This window comes from Martes martes (assembly GCF_963455335.1).
Source record: "Martes martes genome assembly, chromosome: 12".
Lineage (NCBI taxonomy): Eukaryota > Metazoa > Chordata > Mammalia > Carnivora > Mustelidae > Martes > Martes martes.
In genome coordinates, this window is record NC_137900.1 from 65150441 (window position 1) to 65172421 (window position 21981).

General features: G+C 36.3%; 1 protein-coding gene across 5 annotated transcripts in view; it reads left to right on the top strand.

Moving 5' to 3' along the window:
* Positions 1-21981, top strand: part of STX17 (syntaxin 17) — a 54472-nt gene that overhangs the window by 29341 nt on the left and 3150 nt on the right. For 3 of the 5 annotated variants that reach the window (XM_080820725.1, XM_080820726.1, XM_080820724.1), the window contains 4 exons: positions 5803-6028; positions 13650-13765; positions 13844-13894; positions 21275-21361. In XM_080820725.1, coding sequence (XP_080676851.1) covers positions 5803-6028; positions 13650-13765; positions 13844-13894; positions 21275-21361 — 480 coding nt within the window. The remainder of the gene's footprint in view (positions 1-5802; positions 6029-13649; positions 13766-13843; positions 13895-21274; positions 21362-21981) is intronic. The other 2 variants (XM_080820727.1, XM_080820728.1) reach the window with 1 other exon arrangement.

Here is a 21981-nt window from a genome sequence, read left to right on the forward strand (position 1 = left end):
AGGCTTACACATTTTACAGCACTCATTATAACACATACCCTCCCCAATGTCCATAACCCAACCACCCTTTCCCTAGCCTCCACCCACCAGCGACCCTCAGTTTGTTTGTGAGATTACGAGTCCTTATGGTTTGTCTCCTTCCCAATCCCATCTCTATTTTTAGATGATAGAATATTCATTCTTTTTAAAAATCTGTACTTTACTTTTTATAGTTTCCAGTGTTTGCTGAATCTCCAAGCCCGATTTTTATATCTTTTGATAAAATAACCATAGTTTTTTAAGCTACATTTGTATTATGCATATCAAATAATCCCTTTGGATGTTTCTGTTGTGTGTTGTTTCTGCTATTCTTCATCTTGTATATGCTCTCCTGTGCTTGATTATCTTTGGTGGGCATTATATTTGAAAACTTACTTACAGAGATTTTTTGAGGATAGGGATAATGTTATTTTCCTCTAGAGAGGATTTCATTTACTCCCTCTAAGCCCTTGGGGTACTAATTTTCCACAATTATCTTTATACAGTTTCGGGGATTAAAGTTTTTATGCATTACCCAAAAGACTGAAAACCAAACTGTAGTTCATGCGAAGGCTGATTTATTTCAGGATTACTTGGGCTCTTGGGGTACAGCTCTTTCAGATCCCAGCTCAAAGCACCATAGTAGTTATATTTAGCAGGCTCCAGCATTGAGTATTTTACCCAGAAATTTATGAGGCTTTCAAACACTGGTAAGCAAATACTTCCAAGCAAATGTGGCCTTGAGTTTGGGACTCACCTCTGGATTTTCCCTTTGTCTAATTCTTGGCCTACAAATTTCTTACTATCTCATTTGCTTTTTGATGCCTTTGAATTTTGTCTCTTTATGATTTGTCTTATTGTCAGCTTTTTAATTATTCATTGGTGGGAGGGTTAATTTGAATTATCTACCTTGCTATACCCTGAAGCAGAAACACCTACTTTATGTTTTTCACATATGTTCCTTTTATTTGATTTTGGAGAGATTCCATAGCTGTGCTGTCCAATATGGTACCTCTTAGCCACATGTAATTTTTGAGCACTTAAAATGTGGCTAGTTTGTGGCTTAGTCTGTTAAATGTCTGACTCTTGATCTCAGCTCAGGTCTTGATCTCAGAGTCATGAGTTCAAGCCCCACATTAAAAAATGTGACTAGTTTGAATTGAAATGTGCTGTGAATGTACAGTATTTAATAATTTTTATATTAATTACATGTTTAAATGATATTTTGGATGTATTGGGTTAAATAAAACATTAAAATTAACTTCACCTTTTTACTTTTTAATGTGACTATTAGAAAATCTGAAACTATGCATATGCCTTGCATTTGTGGTTTGCATTATATTTCTGTTGGGTAGTATAGCTATATAGAAAAATTGTTGAGAACATATGCTCTGTAGCCTGGATTTAATTCCTGGCTGTACTTTTTTGCTAGAAGTATAATCCTAGGCTTTTTAAAAAAATGTCTTGCTTTAATTTTCTCTTCTGTAAAATGAGGATAATAGGAATACTCATTTCAAAGGTAAGTTGTGAAGGTAAAATAAGACAGAAAAGGTAAATACATAATACAATGGACAACTTACAGTTTTAATAAAAATATAGCCATTTTTTGTTTTGATACTATAGTATCAGATTTTATAGTTCATTGGGTGTTTTCTTTCTTTCTCTTAGTATTTTCCTCTCCACCCTTAGTAATAGAATCCTGGACACCATAGTTTGATGGGGGACATAAATGTATGTGAAAATTGTATAAAATAGGAAGAATATGTCATAGGCAAGTGTTCCTTAGCTGCAGAAACTTAAATGCTTCTCCAAGGTAGTACTGCCTAAAATGTTTCTGTGGACTATGTGACAGCTATTGAACCAAGTTTTACAACTATAGTTCAGAAAGGAATTGTACAGCTAAGAGTTGGTGGTGTGTTAGAAATAATACTGTTCAGCACTTGAAAACTGGACACTAGACTTAATTCTACCACTGTGTTCATCTGGAGTTCATTTTCCCTCTTATAAAATCATAAGGTTGGACTGGATAATAACATAGGCCTATATGTTCTATGATTTTTCCATATTTATGCTTGCATATCACATATTTTTAGTTTACAGTTATCCTTAGGTTTTTTAGTTCACAAAAGAGTGACAGATTATTAAAAGAAGTATAGAGTCATGGCAGGATAGAAGCACAACTTTTTTATTCACCCAGAACATCTTACAAAATACACTAGGTTGTAGCTAAACTCTTCTTTCCAGAATTGTTTTTAATTTTGCTAGAATAAAATGGGTCCTTTGATTATATTAAGGAAATATATATATTAACATATGAATATATGAATGAATGTATATGAACATATATCTTATTGAACATACATATGAACACATGTATATATGAATTATGGTTATAGTTTAATGGGAAGATAGCCGGACTTTTTTTTTTTTTTAAGATTTTATTTATTTATTTGTCAGAGAGAGAGAGGCAGAGAGCTCACAAGCAGGCAGAGTGGCAGGCAGAGGCAGAAAGAGAAGCAGGCTCCCCGCCAAGCAAGGAGCCCGATGCAGAACTCAATCCCAGGACCTAGGATCATGACCTGAGCCGAAGGCAGCGGCTTAACACACTGAGCCACCCAGGCATCCCGATAGCCAGACTTTTAAGAATACCTGGGTTTTCATAAAAATCCTAGAAGAGAGCAGCACAGGCAGTAATTTTTCTGACATTGATCATAGCAACATTCTTCTAGATAGATCTCCTGAGGGAAGGGAAATATACTGTTGGGACTACATCAAAATAAAAACCTTCTGCACAGTAAAGGAAACAGTCAACAAAACTAAAAGGCAACCTACTGAATGCAAGAAGATATTTGCAAATGACATATCCAATAAAGGATTAGTATCCAAAATATAAAGAACTAATATAACTCATATTTAATTGGACTATCAAAACAGATAGTCCAATTAAAAATGGGCAGAAGACATGAACAGACATTTCTTCAAAGAAGACATCCAGATGGCCAACAGACACATGAAAAGATACTCAACATCACTCATCATCAGGGAAATGCAAATCAAAACTACAATGAGATATCATCTCACACTTGTCAGAATGGCTAAAATCAAAACACAAGAAATAAGTGTTGGTGAGTTTATGGAGAAAAAGGAATCCTCTATGCACTGTTGGTAGGAATGCAAATTGATGCAGCCACTATGGAAAACAGTAAGGAGGTTCCTCAGAAAGTTAAAAATAGAACTACCCCACAGTCTAGTAATTGCATTACTGGTTATTTACCCCCAAAATACAAAAGCTCTAATTTAAAGAGATACATGCACCGCTATGTTTATGGTGGTATTATTTACAATAGCCAAATTATGGAAGCAGGCCAGGTTCCCATGGATAGATGAATAGATAAAGAAGATGTCACACACACACCAGAATATTATTCAGCCATTAAAAAAAATGAAATCTTGCCATGTGCAACACCATGGATGGAGCCAGAGAGTATAATGCTAAGTGAAATCAGTCAGAGAAAGACAAATACCATACGATCTCACTGATATGTGGAATTTAAGAAACAAAACAAATGAGCAAAGGAAAAACGAGAAACCAAGAAACAGACTGTTAACTCTAGAGAACAAACTGATAGTTACCAGAGGGGAGGAAGGTAGGAGAATGAGTGAAGTTGGTGATGGGGATTAAGGAGGGCACTTGTGATGAGCACTGGGTGTTGTATGGAATTGTTGAATCCCTGTATTGTATACCTGAAACTAATATAATACTGTATGTTAACTATGCTGAATTAAAATGAAAACTTAACAAAAAAATACCTGGGTTTTAATTGAGCTTTGCTGCTAAACAAAATTAAGTAAATCCTTAACAAGTTTTCTTTGTTCTGATTTTTCTATAATGTAATAATGTGGAATGTAATAATACAGGATGTAACACCTCACCCAGAATAGGTACTTGAGAAATAAAAGAAATTAATACATTCTGTCCTGTTATACAGAATTTGCATTAGTACCTGTGAAAGTGAGATAGGGGAGAGAAATTAAAATATTATGTGAGAAATATTAAAATATGTTCCTTTTTTTAAGATTTTACTTATTTGAGAGAGTGAGTGAGCGATCGAAAGTACAAGCTGGGGGAGGGGCAGAGGGAGACGGAGAAGCAGACTCCTTGCTGAGGAAGGAGCCTGATGCGGGACTTGATCCCAGGACCAAAGGCTGACACTCAACCAACTGAGCTACCCAGGTGCCCTAGAATGTATTCTAAATTTTATGATAAATATTATAGAGATCATCATTTTTTGGAAGCATCATACTCAGATCATTCTTGCAAGTTCTATTTCATTGTCGAAGAATAGTTGGTTTTTATGTTTGTCAAAGTATAGTCCATTGGAGAACATGGAAGGCGCCCCAGTTCATTCTGTGAAGCTAGCACAACCTTGAACTTGTTAAAGTGAGTTTAAATCTGGTAAAGATAATATAGACACACACCATTCATGTATGCACACATAAGCACACACACATATAGATGGACATGTGTTGAAAGTCCAAATAAATTATTAACTGATTGAATCCAAAAAATTATATATGTTATCAGGAAGAGTTTATCAGGAATGTAAAGGTGGCTCTACTTTATGAAACCTACCCATAACTCATCAGCATATTAGAGGAAAATTGATGATTATGTCAGTAGATGATTCTAGAAAGAGGGAGAAATCAGTTGATATAAATCTGACAGCTACACCCAGAAATGCAAATTGAAGCAACAGTGAGATAACATGTAGTACTGGCAGTATGTGGGGAAATGGGCACTCATACTTCAGTGGTAGCATGAATTGTTACTTAGAAAAAACTTACAATAGCTATTGAAATAAGAATGCACATGATCCGGGTGCCTGGGTGGCTCAGTGGGTTAAGCCTCTGCCTTCGGCTCAGGTCATGATTTCAGGGTCCTGGGGTCGAGTCCCGCATTGGGCTCTCTGCTTGGCAGGGAGCCTGCTTCCTCCTCTCTCTCTCTGCTTGCCTCTCTGCCTGCTTGTGACCTCTGTCTGTCAAATAAATAAATAAAATCTTAAAGAAAAAATGCACATGATCCTTTGAGTACTCTCACTTTTGGGAATCATTTCTACAAAATGTAGTATAATAGCATATACTATAATACTAATATATATATATATATGCAATTATGGTATATCAGGATATATTCAAGGACTTCTGTTTTGGAAACAACATGAATGACTGTTGATCACTTGCAGGGGTCATTGAGTAAATCATTTTACATCAGTACCATGGAATATGGTACACTCTTTAATCAAGAAGGATATCCATGATGATACTGTTATGTTCATGGGGTGAGGAATAACAAATTATAGATAATTACAATGTAGTCCATTTTTTTGTAAAAAGAAGGAGTCTTTATATGTTAATGTTTTCATGAGCAGTGGGAAATGTGTGGAAGGGACTGGATTAAGAGAGGAGGTTGTATTGGTGAAGAGGGAAATCATTTTTTCTTCATATGTCTACAGTGTCTGATTTATTATGAAGAGTATTTGTTACCTTTGTAATAATCACATTTAATGAAGGAAAAATGCTAAATAAATTCAAAGCATGAGGATATGAGTTCTTAAGCTCAGTTTGGCTAGAGACATGAAAAATAGAACAATATTATATATACCTTCTGTTGTAGAGAATACTTGAAATCATTTCCATTCATGACCATTATCATAGATTACCTCTGAAAATGAAGGTATTTTAGATTAACAGATGGTGGCTTTAATGATTTTTTTTCGTTTATAGCAACTCCGTTCCAATATCCGAGAAATGGAGAAACTTTGTTTGAAAGTCCGAAAGGATGACCTGGTACTTCTGAAGAGAATGATAGATCCTGTTAAAGAAGAAGCATCAGCAGCAACTGCAGAATTTCTTCAACTCCATCTGGAATCTGTAGAAGAACTTAAGAAACAGTTTAATGATGAAGAAACTTTATTACAGCCTTCTTTGACCAGATCCATGACTGTTGGTGGTAATGTACTAAGTCTTATTCTTTGATCATAGTAATGCAGTTCATTAAAGTTTACTATCTTGTATAGCTCCTGCAGATACATAAGTTTCCATAGATCATGTTCTTTTTCAGTTTGTTGAATTCTTGGACCTGGAGTGTGCCTAGGTATGCATACCCTAGAAGTTTTGTAGGATAAAAATTTTGAAGCTATGCTGTATAGAGTGGAACTTCCAGGCTTCAAGTACCTATTTGTCTATGTATTGAAAATAAAAGTTGGGGCACCTGGGTGGCTCAGTGGGTTAGGCCTCTGCCTTTGGCTCAGGTCGTGGTCTTGGGGTCCTGGGATCGAGCCCCGCGTCGGGCTGTCTGCTCGGCGGAGAGCCTGCTTTCGCTCTCTCTCTGCCTGTCTCTCTGCCTACTTGTGATCTCTCTCTCTGTCAAATAAATAAATAAAATCTTTAAAAAAAAAAAGTTAAAATATTCCTTAAGGAGAATGTCATTCTTGATTTCAGAGCATGCCCCCTTCATGTCCAGGTACAGGAGTAGCCTAATCAGGCATACCTCTTTCTTTGGCATTCTGATTTTCTTTTGTAGGGTGTGTTAGATTGACAAGCTCAGTTTTCTGAATTTAACTGAGAACATTAAAAAATATCTATTTGCATTGGGGGTCATGCTATCAGCTTTTATAAAGTGATACTCTAAGAAACAGTCCACCAAAACTTGTCATTATATTTTTTAAGGATGTAATTGATCATTGTTAATTACATTATAGTAATGCTTTTATAAGGAACCCTGAAAAAAAATTCTTAGTTTAATACATAATAGTACTTGAAAGCATTTGTCTTTTTTTAATCCTGTGAGTATTGGATGGCATAACTGATAAGATTTCTCTACTTGAGTTATTTACTGGAATGCTGACATCTGAATATTTTTAACTACCAAAAGCCAAAGTTTTTAACTGTCCTGGCTTTATTTTATTATTGCTTCACTCATATTTCCTTTTTTGTTTCTCTTTTAATTTATGTGATCTTGTTAACATTTTATATATGTTCTAAGATGCTTTAAATCTTAATGGTAAAGGTGGGGTATAAATATAAATTAGAATCTGAGAGATGTTATACCTGTCCAGTTTTCATCTTTTTTATTTATGTAGGAGGCTCCGTTCCCTGTCTCCAAAACCAGATCATTTTTTAACATTTTATTTTGGTGCTTATGATCCAGTGATGTATAGGGAACTTGAAATTAAAAAATTAGGGGAAATAGGCCATCATCCAAAGTTTCTTGGTAATCTTGCTTTTCTTGTTTCCTTAGTACCTAGCACATAGTATATAGTGCTTGGCACATAGTGGACCATACGTAAATGTTTCATAAATGTGAATGAATAAATATCTTTTTAGAGACAGTTTTGTAATTTCAGATGCACTATACTCACTACACTCTGTGGATAACCAGTACCTAAAGTGTTTTGCAGAGAAGATGTTAGCACTCAGTTGAAGAAGTTAGCCCCTCAGTTGAAGAATATTTGGGAAGATTGCTTTTGATAGTTTGTAGTTACAGTTTACATTATTCTGCCAATGTATATTTATCACCACCATATATTGATTAGGATAAATGCTGCACATATCACTTAGTGTGAACTAATACTTGATGTGCAAGTATAGAGAAGCAGCTGTCCTGTTTAATCAAACCTGGACGTTGTGACAGTGTCTAATCACCTAGACACCTTAATTACCTAGACATTGTAACAGTTGTGATGGTGGTAACAGCAGTGAAGATAGGCTGGAATTTCTGGAGTTGCTGACATCAAATCTCTCTTGCAATTTAGTTTTGAATTGCCCATCACCAGCAGTTCCCTAGCAAACAAAAATTTTGAGTTCTGAGAGTTTCTCACAATATAATACTATTCTAAAATTTGCTTTAATTTGCGTTTTATTATTGCATTGAGTTTCTGCCAGTAGGACTGTTTGGGCTCAACAAACTTGGGTGTATATATCATCAGAGGAACTGGGTGATTATTAGAAGAAGGCAGTTGAACAGTTTGCTGGCAATTAAATTTCTCTGTAGGAAGCTGACTGGTGTTAAAATATATGGTGTTATATATTTATGTATATATGTATATACACACACACATATACACACACATATATAATATATATAAAATCAATATTTGAGGAAGCACGTATAGAGAGAACATGAAAAAGATTGAAGCAGAGCTAGATGATGAAGGAAATGAAATGAAGAGATTCATTTTCCAACTCTTGATTCTCAAATTTTTCAATTTCAGATTGGCTAATCAACATCAGATTAGCTAAAGACCTAATCACTTACCCCTGGGAGAAACTACAGGATTAAATCTCTGTAGCTAGTGCTGACTTAATTGAGACAGTCATCCTATTTATAAAATACCTAAGTTACACCTAAAACAATGTATAGAATTTAAAATTCCAAATGGTGTACTGGTGAAATCATGCTTTGATTTTGAATCCATTGTGAACATTAAGTAGTTAAAATGAACGTCTCACTGAGTGCCTGAGTATTTCACCAAATGTGAGAGTTTCTACTAGGTTGCCTTAAGTCCAAAAATATTATTAACAAATAATTGAGAGGATGGGAAAGAAAAAAACAATGCAACTAATTTACATAAGACCTTAACAGTCGGGTGGGAAGTGAGTTCGTGGGTGTTCTACTAGTTGTGGACTCTTTTTTGTCATTCTGCGTCTTTTTATCCTGTGCTTTCTGGTTTTTCTTTGTTTTTGCTTTAGGTACTCATTATAGTAGTGACAGCCTATACAGAAAAAAATGTGTTTGATTTGCATAGAAGTTAAGTGCCTTAAAATACTTCTTCCTTTAAAAATTCAATCTGATTCTAAATAAATTGGTTGGAAATATCAGCAAAGATTCAGGAGCAATGTTGCCACATTTCCATGAGTGAGATCAAAATACAAAAATAGTTTTTCATTTACAGATAGAAATAACAAGTAGAATAGGACGTTTTATGTTCTCTGGAGAGTAAAGGAAGCTTATTAAGTTTCGGGGGAAGCTGTGATGATTTTGCTGCTGCTTTTGTCCAGATTCTGAGAGTTCCTAAAGCAAATCTTCTCTGCCAATCTTGCTTGATCTGAGAAACTCCCTTCTGTCTCACTTGTGTGTCTGGTTTCATTTTTAGCATATTGCTTCCAACCAAGAGAAGTGATGAACCTACAAATTTGATTTGTATTTAGAAAGGTGTATCAAGTCATATAGAGTGAATCAGTGCTTCTCTCCATCTTTGTCTTTCTTACTCCCCATCCAACACATACAGTTCACCAGTGCAATAGGAACAGAATCTTATTACATTTTAAACAAATATTCACAAAAGAAAAGAATCCAATCTTAAAACCGTTGGGAACTTCAGATCATGTATTGAATTTGATGAAATATCAGATTTTATCACAGGTATATATACATGTAGTGAACAGTTTTGTGAAGAACGTGGATAGTTTTGTATATTATTCAGAAGGTATGTTTTCTGTTGGTTTTAATTTTCTTAAAAATCCTCTTTTGCTGCTAAGTCAAGCCATGATTTAGAAGTCATTTTATTTTGATAGATAGGTTGGTATAGTTGATCAAGAGATTAATTTCACTATTTTTAAGCTGTCAGAATATGAAAAATTCAGGAAATGCCTTTGAATTAATTTAGACTTATAATGAAACTTTTCCTAACATTGAAGTTTAATGGAAATTTCTTACATGTTGTGTTATAATTCTTAGTATCATTGCCTTTCATGAAATACAGAGAGAAAGACAAAAAAAGAATGCATGTATGGAGACAAAGAAAAAGTCTTAGATCTGTGTTATTAGCTTCAACTAAAAATATCTTCGTGTTTATATGAGTTTGTAGTCAATAATAAGGTCTTAAAACTAGAATTTGAAAAACAGTGGGAAGTGATATATATATTCTTCATGCCCTTTACACTTGCAGTTGTTTGCATGTGGATGGAACTATCTTAGATGATTTCATCATATAAAACAGTAGCAATTTGACTTCTGTGCACAGGGTGAGTTCTTCATCCTTCTTTCCTGCAGCTATAATCTATCTCAGTGTTTTCCCTCATCGTGTCTGTAGCAGTTCCTAAAAGTTCAAAGTCAGTGGATGTTCACTGAGGTAGTGATTTCTAATATAAGCTAGAATAAATGAATTATGGAAGTTGGAGAAATTAAAGGGTTTCTTTCTTAATTGTTAGTTGTGCCTCAAATTGATTAGTGATGTTCAGAGTTGTAAGTTTACAGCAGGATTTTCCATGGAATAGAACAGATTTCTTTGTTCTAAGACTCCATTTGAACTAAGATGCATACGCAGTTTGGTTTCAAGTGAGACATAAATGACTTAAACACTTTTACCAGGGGAAATCTTTTATGTTTGCTTAAAATGCCAAACATTTCCCACCCCTTCTTCATTCTTTTAGATAAAGAATTTATGTATGACAATCTCCCCTCATTTTGTTGTATACCCTGGCATACTTCATTTAAATCCTCTGTAATAGTATAAAGGCTATGGCTTATAAAAATCCTTTAAGTGGATGTTGCTTTACATTTGGTCTGTTAATGATAAAATTATCATTATTCATCATCCTATTAAAGATGTTGGGGTTCTTATTACAATAGAAATATTAAGTGTAAGCAGTCTTAGAATAATTCATTTATCTTGACTGATGTGAAAATGAAAGTATCTTCACATGATAAGTTAGGACATAAGGTAAGTAACTCTTTTAAACATTTGTAAAAAATCAGAGAGCTTTTAAAACATTGGATACTTGCCATAATGTTGTAATGTAAAACTTACTCTAATGTTTTTGCTCCTCCTTTAAGATAAGGAAATTTATTCAGATAAGCTAAATTTCAAAATTAACACTATCAGTTCTGATAAGCCTACAAAATATTTCTTAGTTAATTGACTATACCCTTCCTAAACAATTCAAGGAGATTCTTTTCCTCGAGAAGTAAAAACATTCATAAGTTTCAAAAGTAAAATAGCAATGCAATTTTATAAAATATGCTAGGATGAAAAAAATTGAGAAGATGAACTTAAGAGTTATGACTTTTAATAGATCAGGTGTTACACATCATTATGTCATGTCCTTGCATGTAACACTTTAGTATCTCTGGACTGTCAGCCAGATAAAGTCCAAAGTCTTTAACTAGTCTACAGTAAGGACCCTCCTAACCATCTGTGTAATGTTCTGTGTTTGTAACTTTGTGTGTTTTACTTTATTCTTTGACAGGACCAACCTGCTGATTTTATGTTAAGTTTTATTTTTTCTTCTCTGAGGGCCTTTTTTATTCTGGTCTCTCTGTGTAGAATTTATATTCCTCTTTTCTTCGTCTCATAAGATCACCTTTTCTGGGGAACCTGGGTGGCTCAGTCGTTAGGCGTCTGCCTTCCAAGGGCTCAGGTCATGATCCCAGGGTACTGGGATTGAGCCCCACATCGGGCTCCCTGCTCAACAGAAAGCCTGCTCTCCCTCTCCCACTCCCCCTGCTTGTGTTCACCCTCACTGTGTCTCTCTCTGTCAAATAAATGAATAAAAGCTTTAAAAAAATCACCTTTTTAAGGAAGCTGTCTCATAAACTGCACACCACACCAAGCTGGGTCAGATACCTTCCCAATTAGACTCCTTTACTGTTTTAGGATTGTCTCTATGTATGTCTGACTCTTCTAGAATTTAAGTTCCTTGAGAACATCTCTTTTGTATTATTCATTTTCTCATCTTTGGTACCCAACACAATATGTAACAGGTACCAGATAATATTAAAGTGGTAGGTATTTTGAGCTTGAAGTAAGGGGGACAAAAGGAATTAGACCTTCCGATATCTTTCCATGTCCGGTGCCACTGTCCTAGAGCAGACCATCATCATTTTGCACTGGACATACTGCAAATCTTCCTGACTGGTTTTTCACTCTCCGATTTTTTTTTTAATTTCTTTTTTACCTTTCAGCTTCATCCTTGATCTGTTCTTCACACTGCAGCTATGGTTCCCTTTCTAAATCTAAAATCTGATTATAGCACCCTCCAGCTTCCCAGTAGTCTCCAACTCCTTTTAATAGTTCTCTATTGATCTTAGAGAAAAACAAAATTCTTCAGCATAGTTTATAATACCATGAATAATGTCACCTTTGATTTCCTGAGAAGCTCAGTCTTTGCTTTTCTCTTTCATAGTCTGTATTTCATTTGAACTCTTTCCAGTTCCCAAACCTATGCACATATTATTTTCCCTGACCTAAATACTCTCTGCTTTTCCCTCTATCTTTGCCCCAGTTCACCTATGTAATTTCTGTTCATCCTCAGGCTTCTGCTTCAAAACCTCCAACTACTCTCCCCTCCCCAAGTCTAGGTTAAATACCTCTCTTCTGTATTGATACAGTGTTCCATATTTACTCATATCATAGTTGTTATCAGGGATTCTGAACTTGCCTATTAATATAATATATTGTACATAATATGGTAAATTCCATTAATAATAGTAGCAATAGCAATAGTTAGTTATTATAGTAGTAACTATTAAGCCACTTATACTCAATTTTTAAGCCAGGCACAGTGCAAAATAAATACTTATCACCTTATTTTATTCTTTTTTAAAAGTTTTATTTATTCATTTAAGTAATGTCTGCACCCAACGTGGAGGTCGAACTCACAACCCCAAGATCAAGAATCACATGTTCTTCCAACTGAGCCAGCCAGGTGTCCCTTTCACCTTATTTTTTAAAAAATGAGGAGAATGAGCTAGTCATTAACCAAGCCAGGATTCTAACCCAGGTCTTTCTGACTAGGCCCGTGCTCTTAACCATTGTACTATGTTGACTCCCTGGAGCTACTTTTGTGGTTTACCATTGTGTCTGTGGTACCTGAGTACACTGATTGGCATTTACTGGACATTCAGTCCATATCAGTTTAATGAATGAATGGTTGGTAAAACTAATACAAGGAAATAAAGACTTGAAGGTGGGGTTTGGAGTGTAAATTAATTCATTAAAATACCAGTTTTACTGAGGAAGGCCTTAGGGGGTTGATGACTTTTTTTAAAACTCAGGAAAGAAATAGAAGTAATGGAGAAATGGGCTAGAAAAATGACTCTTAGAAGAAAGATGTACCAAAAGATCCACACAGTAAGAGGTGTTCCCTTGATGACAGATTTATTGTTACCCCAAATGACTGATTTTTATTGCAAAAAACACATCACTTTCTTACTTATAATACTGTATGAATCTGGTACTTATTACTAAAATCCCCAAAGAAAAGGTTAATGATTTACATTGCAAGTGTGAAACTTATTTCTAGTGGGTATCTCTATATGGAATGTTGGCCAAATAGAATAGTTTTCCTTCAGTGCTTCTTCCTTACTGAGCTCTAGTTATTCAGACTGGGTGGATGGCATCTGTAGCCATTTTTGTGAGATGACTTTGTAGAATTAAAGAAAAAAATATTTGTTAACCTGGAAACAATCTGCCCATAGATATATCTATTTCTATGAAATAATCAATTTACTTCCAGCCTGAATTCAGTTAGCTAGCATTTTACATGGGAATTGTTTTACAGAATTGATTTATGCTGTCTGCTTTCTAACAAAGCTCATAAACCCTAAACATGAGGCTGTGTTCATCCAGGAACATTTCACACTGCTGAGGCTGAAGCTGATCCTCAGAATATGACTCAGGTATATGCGTTGCCTGAAATTCCTCGAGATGAAAATGCTGCAGAATCATGGGAAACCTTAGAAGCGGTACGTTAAAAATTATTTTCATTTTGGTGGCTGTGAGGCAAAAAAGTAAGTAACTTCCTTTTCTTCTCTCTTTTTAAGGACTTAATTGAACTTAGCCAACTGGTCACTGATTTCTCTCTCCTAGTGAATGTAAGTATTAGAATTGTTGTTGGCTCAGAGATGTTAGATTAATAAGATAAGAAACTTTTGTTAATTCCTACACTTTTGATTAGAAGTTTAATAGAAGTTACAATTTTTAAGTGTTGAGCCATGGATAGAAGTCTAACAGTTCTCATCAACAGTCCAGATCAATTTAATAAACATTTATCAAGCATTTGTTACATGGAAGGTACTGTGTTAAACCTTCGCACCAAGGGTCTGACAAGGTTAGCTATAGGAATAAATGAGGCCTCTTCTCTGCCTTTAAGGATTTATAGTGAGTGTGGATAAGTTTGGACCCCCAAAACTGAAATTTCAAGCATGATTATGAGGGAGAAGTGCAGAAATGAGGGATGAAGGGAAGTATTAAAAGCTCTAACAGAAGCATTTAATTCCAAGGGAGGGAGGCAGGCATTTAATTCCAAGGTGGCACTTGAAAACAGGTGAACAAAGACACGGAGTAGAGAAGTGTATGGCTTTCAAGAATGACAAAGCATGTGGGGTGCCTGGGTGGCTCAGTGGGTTAAAGCCTCTGCCTTCGGCTCGGGTCGTGATCCCAGGGTCCTGGGATCGAGCCCCGCATCGGGCTCTCTGCTCAGCGGGGAGCCTGCTTCTCCCTCTCTCTCTCTGCCTGCCTCTCTGCCTGCTTGTGATCTCTGTCTGTCAAATTAAAAAAAAAAAAAAAAAAAAAGAATGACAAAGCATGTTTTTCAGAGTCCATAGTCTCTCATGGTTCACCTCCCCTTCCAATTTCCCTCAACTCCCTTCTCCTCTCCATCTCCCCTTGTCCTCCATGTTATTTGTTATGCTCCACAAATAAGTGAAACCATATGATACTTGACTCTCTCTGCTTGACTTATTTCTCTCAGCATAATCTCTTCCAGTCCCGTCCATGTTGCTACAAAAGTTGGGTATTCATCCTTTCTGATGGAGGCATAATACTCCATTGTGTATATGGACCACATCTTCCTTATCCATTCATCCGTTGAAAGGCATCTTGGTTCTTTCCACAGTTTGGCGACCGTGGCCATTGCTGCTATAAACATTGGGGTACAGATGGCCCTTCTTTTCACTACATCTGTCTGAAAAACAACCTGAGGGTTTTGAAGGGGAGGGGGGTGGGAGGTTGGGGGAACCAGGTGGTGGGTATTAGGGAGGGCACGGATTGCATGGAGCACTGGGTGTGGTACAAAAACAATGAATACTGTTACGCTGAAAAGAAATAAAAAATTAAAAAAAAAAAAGAATGACAAAGCATGAGATACTATGGGCAGGCAAAGTAAGGAGTGTGAGGGCTTGATTGAGATGGTACTGAGGGCCATACCAAAGAATTTGAACTTTGGCTTGTAAGCATTAAGGAGTCAATATAGATATTTGAGCAGGTTAGAGTGATATGATCCAGTCTGGTTGAGAAAGATTACCTTTAGCAATGTGAATATTGACTCAGGGAAGGGGGAGATAATAGGCAGGATGACTAGTTAGGAATCAGTAGCAAGAGACTCACCAAGAACAGGGGCGCCTGGGTGGCTCAGTTGCTAAGCATCTGCCTTCCACTGAAGTCATGATCCCAGGGTCCTGGGATCCAACCCCACATTGGGCTCCCTGATCAGCAGGAAGCCTGCTTCTCCCTCTCCTACTCCCCTGTTTATGTTCCCTCTCTTGTTTTGTCTCTGTCAAATAAATAAAATCTTTATTAAAAAAAGTTTCAGCAAGAACAATGGCAGTACAAGTATAAAGGTAAAGGACAGCTGAGAGGTATTTCTGGGATAGACTTAGAAACTGGAGGAAGATGGAGGAGTCAAACATTAAGGTTTTATTCTGCATAATTGGGTAGCCAGTCATACTGTTAACATAGATGAGGGAACATAAAGTAGGATTTGGTGGGAAAGACAGAATAGGTTTTCTGTCATTTTTTTTCTAAGTTATTCTTATGTTTCCTTCCCAGGAAGTATGGGGAGGTTGGATGTTTGTGTGTGTGTCTATATGTACCTGTAGGAGGAAACCTGTGTCTGCTCATGCTTCTGTCTAGGCTTAGTTCTTTGTTCTTGACCAAACCGTGATCTGGGGATTTTACATCTTTGAATTATGGTTTCTCTGACATCTGGCTTTCAAGTATAAAAGAAGTCCCTGGATTACATAATCTCAGAATGGAATTCGACCGAATTTATGAAGCCAGCTAATCTATTTCTTCTGTTCTCGCCCCAGCTTCTCATAAAGATGGTTTTTTGCCTCTTTTTCAACAATTACAGTGCAGGGATACTTTATGCTTCAGCCATTCTGTTTGGAGACTCTCTCTGCCTCTTTTAAGTTCTTCCTTATATAAACTCTGCCCTACAGTAACTTCCCTCTGGTACTTTTGCCCTCTTGGAGCTGTACACTGAACAAATTTTGTCATCTTTCCATATAAAATATTTCAACTTTTTGAGACCAATGTTACCCTTCCTCACCCTATCCAACCTCATCATATTTTTTTTTCTTTTAGGAACTCTTAATTCTTTAATGTGTTCCTTCTAGAATATGATTTTCTAGACTTTTCAATACTAGTCCCTTCATCTGTTTGTTTTCTAGTTTTTGTATTTTTTCTTGAAATTTAATGTCTAAAATTGAACATCAGTAAATTTTTTAAAGCATTTTCCTTTTTTGATGCTGCTAAATCAGAAGAAGCAAAATGCTTGAAGTTTCTGGATTAGGTATCTCTGTAATCTATCCATATACTTGCATATAAAAGGGAATGATACAAGAATCTCCAAATATTTGTTGTTTCAGAATTGAGATTTATTCAATTATTCTAACTCTCTGATATAATGTAGTTTGTAAAATCAGTACATGATATCTACACATTAAACGTGTGAGTTATAATGTATGTAAATTATACCTCAAGAAACAAACAAACATGTACAAACTTCGTCTCATTCCAGACAAATACATTTCCCTTCCAGAGGGATAGGCACATGAAAGGAAAATTGAGGGCTTGTGGCCATTTAATAATTATATATCCGATTAGCTTACGCAAATAGCTCCTAACCCCTAATCTAAGGAAGATTTGTGTAGGAAGACTTTGGCTATAGCCATAGTTCTATACAAATGTCCTATTTATAATAATCTGTGTGAGGACATGGAACAGAATGTATTAGGCGAAAGCTCAAAGGAGAACCACTGATTACTATTCCCAGGGTGATTGAGTTCCCATGACCACATGGTCAGTACTCACAGAAGCTCCATTTAGGTACCAGTGACTTGGGAACATAAGCACTGTGACCACATCCTTGTCACATGGACATGATAGTATCTAGACAAATTAACCATGTATTTTTGGAGTACTTTCTATGTGCAGAGGACTGTGCTAAGTAAGCTCAGCAAAGACTAGAGAACAGTTTTAAAAAAACAACCTATAGGATATTCTTGATAATTGCGTAACATTGTGAAGGTACTTAATGCCACTAAATTGCACACTAAAAATGGTTAAAATTTGTAAATTTTATATTATATATTTTTTACCATAATGAAAAATGAACCCACAAAGCTATTGAGAGATACAGGTGTGGTCCAATAATGGATTAATATCTAAGCACCCTGATTCAGTTTTCTTCAACCTTTATTGCTCAAGTGCCCTCTTCTCTTCCTGTACTTACAGAACAAGCCCTATTTCTTGTCAAGGAGCATTTAAAGAACTCTGGGCCTGTCACTCAGTGGCATGTCACCCTGCTGCTGGTCCAATTTTGTCTCTACTTTCTACCTTATTCCCTATGAGTAAAAATTGGGTCATAGTCGATTAGATCAGATCACTTAGATTTATTAGCCACTTGACCTTAAGGATGTTGTTTGACAACAATGAGCTTTGTAAAATTGATGAGAGGACGAGATAATGTCTGTTACTTCCCATCCCCTTTCCTTCCTCTGACTCCAAATGCTTTCCTGTCTTTGTCACTCTCTTACAGGATTCCTTCTTTGGCTCCTTGCTTAGAGTTCTACCACTGTTACCTTTAGATATTTTAGTACTGTAGTCCCTTACAGTTCCCTCTCCTATTGCCAAATCCCATGATATCAACATCCTACTTACTTACTCTGTTTATTGCCTATATAGGCCAATAAAATCCTGGACTCTGTATGTAGTAGTGTTTGTATGTTTCTGAGTTTTTCTGTGTGTATTATTTATTGCCTGTGATTAAGAATTATAGATTACGTACTTTTGGACTTCAGAACTGGGATAGCTCAGTGTTAACCTAGATTGGCCAAGATCTAAGACTAGAGCTAGCCTCGAAAGATGGTTGTAATTGAGAGTCGGGAATAAAAGAAAATAACCACAGTTTTGGCAATAGCTTCTTAAACCCATAGCTTTTACCACATTAATAAAACTATACAGCCACTAGCAAGATTCTGCAAGGGAGAGCATTTTTATTGATGTAAATAGATTGGGGAATGGATTTGTTGAAAGTATTACTGTCGCTTGATAGAGAGGATGCTGGGTATATAAGTGTCCACAACAGGCATTCAAGGGAAAAACAGTTCATTAGTTTTTACTTCAAATGCCCAAATTGCATTCTACTTAACCAACATTAACTTAATAAATCACATTTCTTTTTCAGAATCTTAGATGCTCTTATAACTGTTTATTAAGATTCACTTATTTTGGGGGGGAAGACAAGGGGACCTACTTCACTATTTTTTAAAATGAAATCCATAGTCATATCCTTAGAGTCTTTTGAGAATTCTTTCCCTTTGCAAAGAGAAGAGTCTTTATGTTAGTGTCTTTCATATGTGGTTCAACTCCCTGTTAAAGGGATGCTGAGAACATGTATGAGGGGCCAAAGTATAAATGTCAGAAAGGGAGTTTGAGGATTGTCAAGTGTGGGAGGCCTGGGAAGATGAAAGCAAACATAAGCAAATCAGAAGCAAAAAGGGGAGGTTGGTAGGTATAGGAAAATTATTTGGGGCCTGAGAGAAAGGTGTATTGGCTATTTTCCCTCTACCCCTCAGCTCATCGGGATGTGGAGGTTGGTGATCACGCCTGTGATTTATCTGCTAGCACAGACTTTCAGGCAAGAATGGAAAGTGTGAGGATGTCCCAAATAGAAACAATGACAGAAATTCAGTGTCAAAAATCCCAACAAGTGGGAAAAAAAAAAAAAAACCCAACAAGTTGGATGTTACTGGTGTTGGACTTATGCTTCTATGAGTTGAAAGAAGAGAACTAACATTAAGTAAGCTTATTGTCTGAGGAAAATGAAAACTGAATGAATGAATGCCTAGGAAAGATCTAATGTTTTAATGCCCAAGAATTTTCAAGCCTCATAGGAAGAAGTTTAATATACTTTTTAGAAAAGAAAGATGGGCGTTAAGCTTTCTTGAGAAGATCAGGATGACTTTTTCTGTTTTTCTCCTCACACTTTACAGACCCTATCTTATTTTATCCTCACTTCAACCATGAAGTATATCATTATCCTCACTTGTGAGAGAATATTAACACCTGGAGAGCTTGAGTAATTTGTCCAAGGGCACACAGTACTGGGATTTGAACACAGGACATCTGGCCAAGAAGGTTGTGCCCTTAATCTGATTGTGTACTTATGTTAGTGGTTTTTAAAGTGTGAGAAGCATGGACTTACAGCATCACCTGGGGACTCATATTTCATGCAAATTCTTAGGCTTCACCTGAAGTCTACAGAATCAAAAATTCAGGGGGTAGGACACAGCAATCTGTGCTTCAGTAAGTTTTCTGGGCAATTCTGGTGCACACTCACATGTGAGAATCACTGTTGTACTTGTCTCTGATGGAAATGTTAAAAGGAAAACAGATAAAGGACTTTTTTTCAGGGGTTGTGTTAGAGATTTCAAGAATAGCAGTGGAGAATATAGGAATGAAGGGATACCATAAAGGGTCTACCAGTGAAAAGGTACAAACTTGGTGAATCAGAAGAGAAGGATGTCAGTAATGCTGATAGGAAGCTCCTGTGGGGGGAAAAATTAGCTGTGTTGTGTTTCATGATCTCATATGATGTTTGGAGTTAGAAGAGTGTTCATATCCGATTTAGTGTTAAGAGGGCAATTAAATGCTTCAGGATTAAAGTTGAATTATTTCACAGTTACACTAAAGAAGTGGGATTTAGCTGGGATCAAAGAGGGATTCTCTTCTTTTTTCTGTGAATTTAAAAACAAAACAAACAAAAAAAACCCCTTGGGGTGCCTGGGTGGCTCAGTCGGCATCCAGCTCTTGGTTTTGGCTCAGGTTGTGATCTCAGGATCATGGAGTTGAGCCCCATGTTAGGCTCTGCACTCAGCATGGAGTCTGCTTAAGACTCTCCGCCTCCCTCTCTTTCTATCCCTCCCCACCGTGTGCACGTGCACTCTCTCTTTTGCTCTCTAAAGTAAGTAAATGAATCTTTCGAAACCAACAAAAAAAATCCTAGTCTATATATTGATGCGATGGTGGTTACTTGAGTTTTATACATTTGTCAGAATTCATCATTCTATACCCTTAAAATGGGTGTGTATTATTGTATATAAATTCTGTCTAAATTTTATTTAAAATGGGATTGTGTTCCTGTGGCAAGTAATGAGTTCCTATCACTGGAAGTGTTTGAGCTGAGGTCCAGTAACCAGTTCTGAGAAATGTAATGGGGCTTCACACCTCTGAGGGGGAAAGTCATTCCTCCCATCCACCCAGAGGTTCCATGAGTCACAAGTTTTATTGTGTCAGCACGGGTGTTGCCATTTTTTTGCAGAATGCTTTATTAATATCTTTGACCTGAAACATTTTAACTTGTCATGATTTTAAAATGTATTAAAGTGTACAGGTGTGAAGTTCAGAACAGTAAATTCATTCACTGCTCCCTACTGTATATCACAAGTAGAAAGTTTTTGTGATAGATCACACCAAATTGTATTCTCATTTTTAAAAGTAATCATTTGATTTTATTTTGATCCAAGGGCATTTTACTCCTAAGGCAAATTTGCCTATTTTAAATCTTTGAATCTTCAAAGAAGATAAGTTAAAGAAGTTTTTTGTTTGATTTTATTTTTGTTTTTTATCATCAACCTCAACATGACATGTAAATGCTTATTTGGATTTTCCTTCTCTGACAAAGTAGATTCATTTGGAGAATAATATGTTTGTATGTCTGAATGAATGTTAGTGTGAGATTCTTTTTCCTATAAAGGTGCCACCCTTTTATTATCTAATAATTAAATCATTTTTTTTTATACAAATGAATTTGTACTTTCAGCATAGTTTATCAGACGCTATTAATGAACCACTATTCAGACTGCAAGGCTGTAGTACACAGGATCCTGATTACAGGAATTAAAATAGTGTGTATTGGCTGACTGCTGCTCCCCAGCAGGAACGCTCACTCATAATTCCTTTGCATCTAGTCTCAGCAGGAGAAGATTGACAGCATTGAAGACCATGTCAACAGAGCTGCTGTGAATGTTGAAGAGGGAACCAAAAACTTGGGGAAGGTAAGATTCTGCTCCTGCTGACAAATCAATGGTACTCTGGCTCCCAGGAATCTCTAGTATTAACCCAATTGATCTGCTCTCTTTAATGTGGAGCGAACCAGCAATTAAGGAAATAAGGAACAAATGACACATTGGTAGTGCAAGAAATCAATGACTGTTGTAATATTCTACTCTAAGATTCGTTCTGTTGGGAGAGAAATTTTTCAGAGGATAAACCAAAGCCCCACTATAAGGCATTTTGATATTATAAGGGAATATTTGCAGAGGTTCAGAGAGTGAAGTGTCACCAGAATCCAGTAGGGGCAAGAGTGTACGTGTGGAGTGAGACCATCTATTTCCCATAGAACCCCAGGTATATAGCACAGAATAATGTCTATGCAACATAAATGCTTTGGGGTTATCTGTAGCAGCTGAAACTGTTTAAGTAAGCTAGGTAGTTAGTGGATTGATTGTTTTGCAAGTAAAATCCATTTGTAGTAGTCCACTTTTCGTAGCTCATTTCTCCAAATTCTGAGATCGGGAACAATTGTAGTACCTGTGGAATACTGCCTCCTCTCCTGAGCTCTAAGGTTCATTATGTACCAAGAGTTAAAGAGGCATTGCCAGGAGTAATGAGAGGA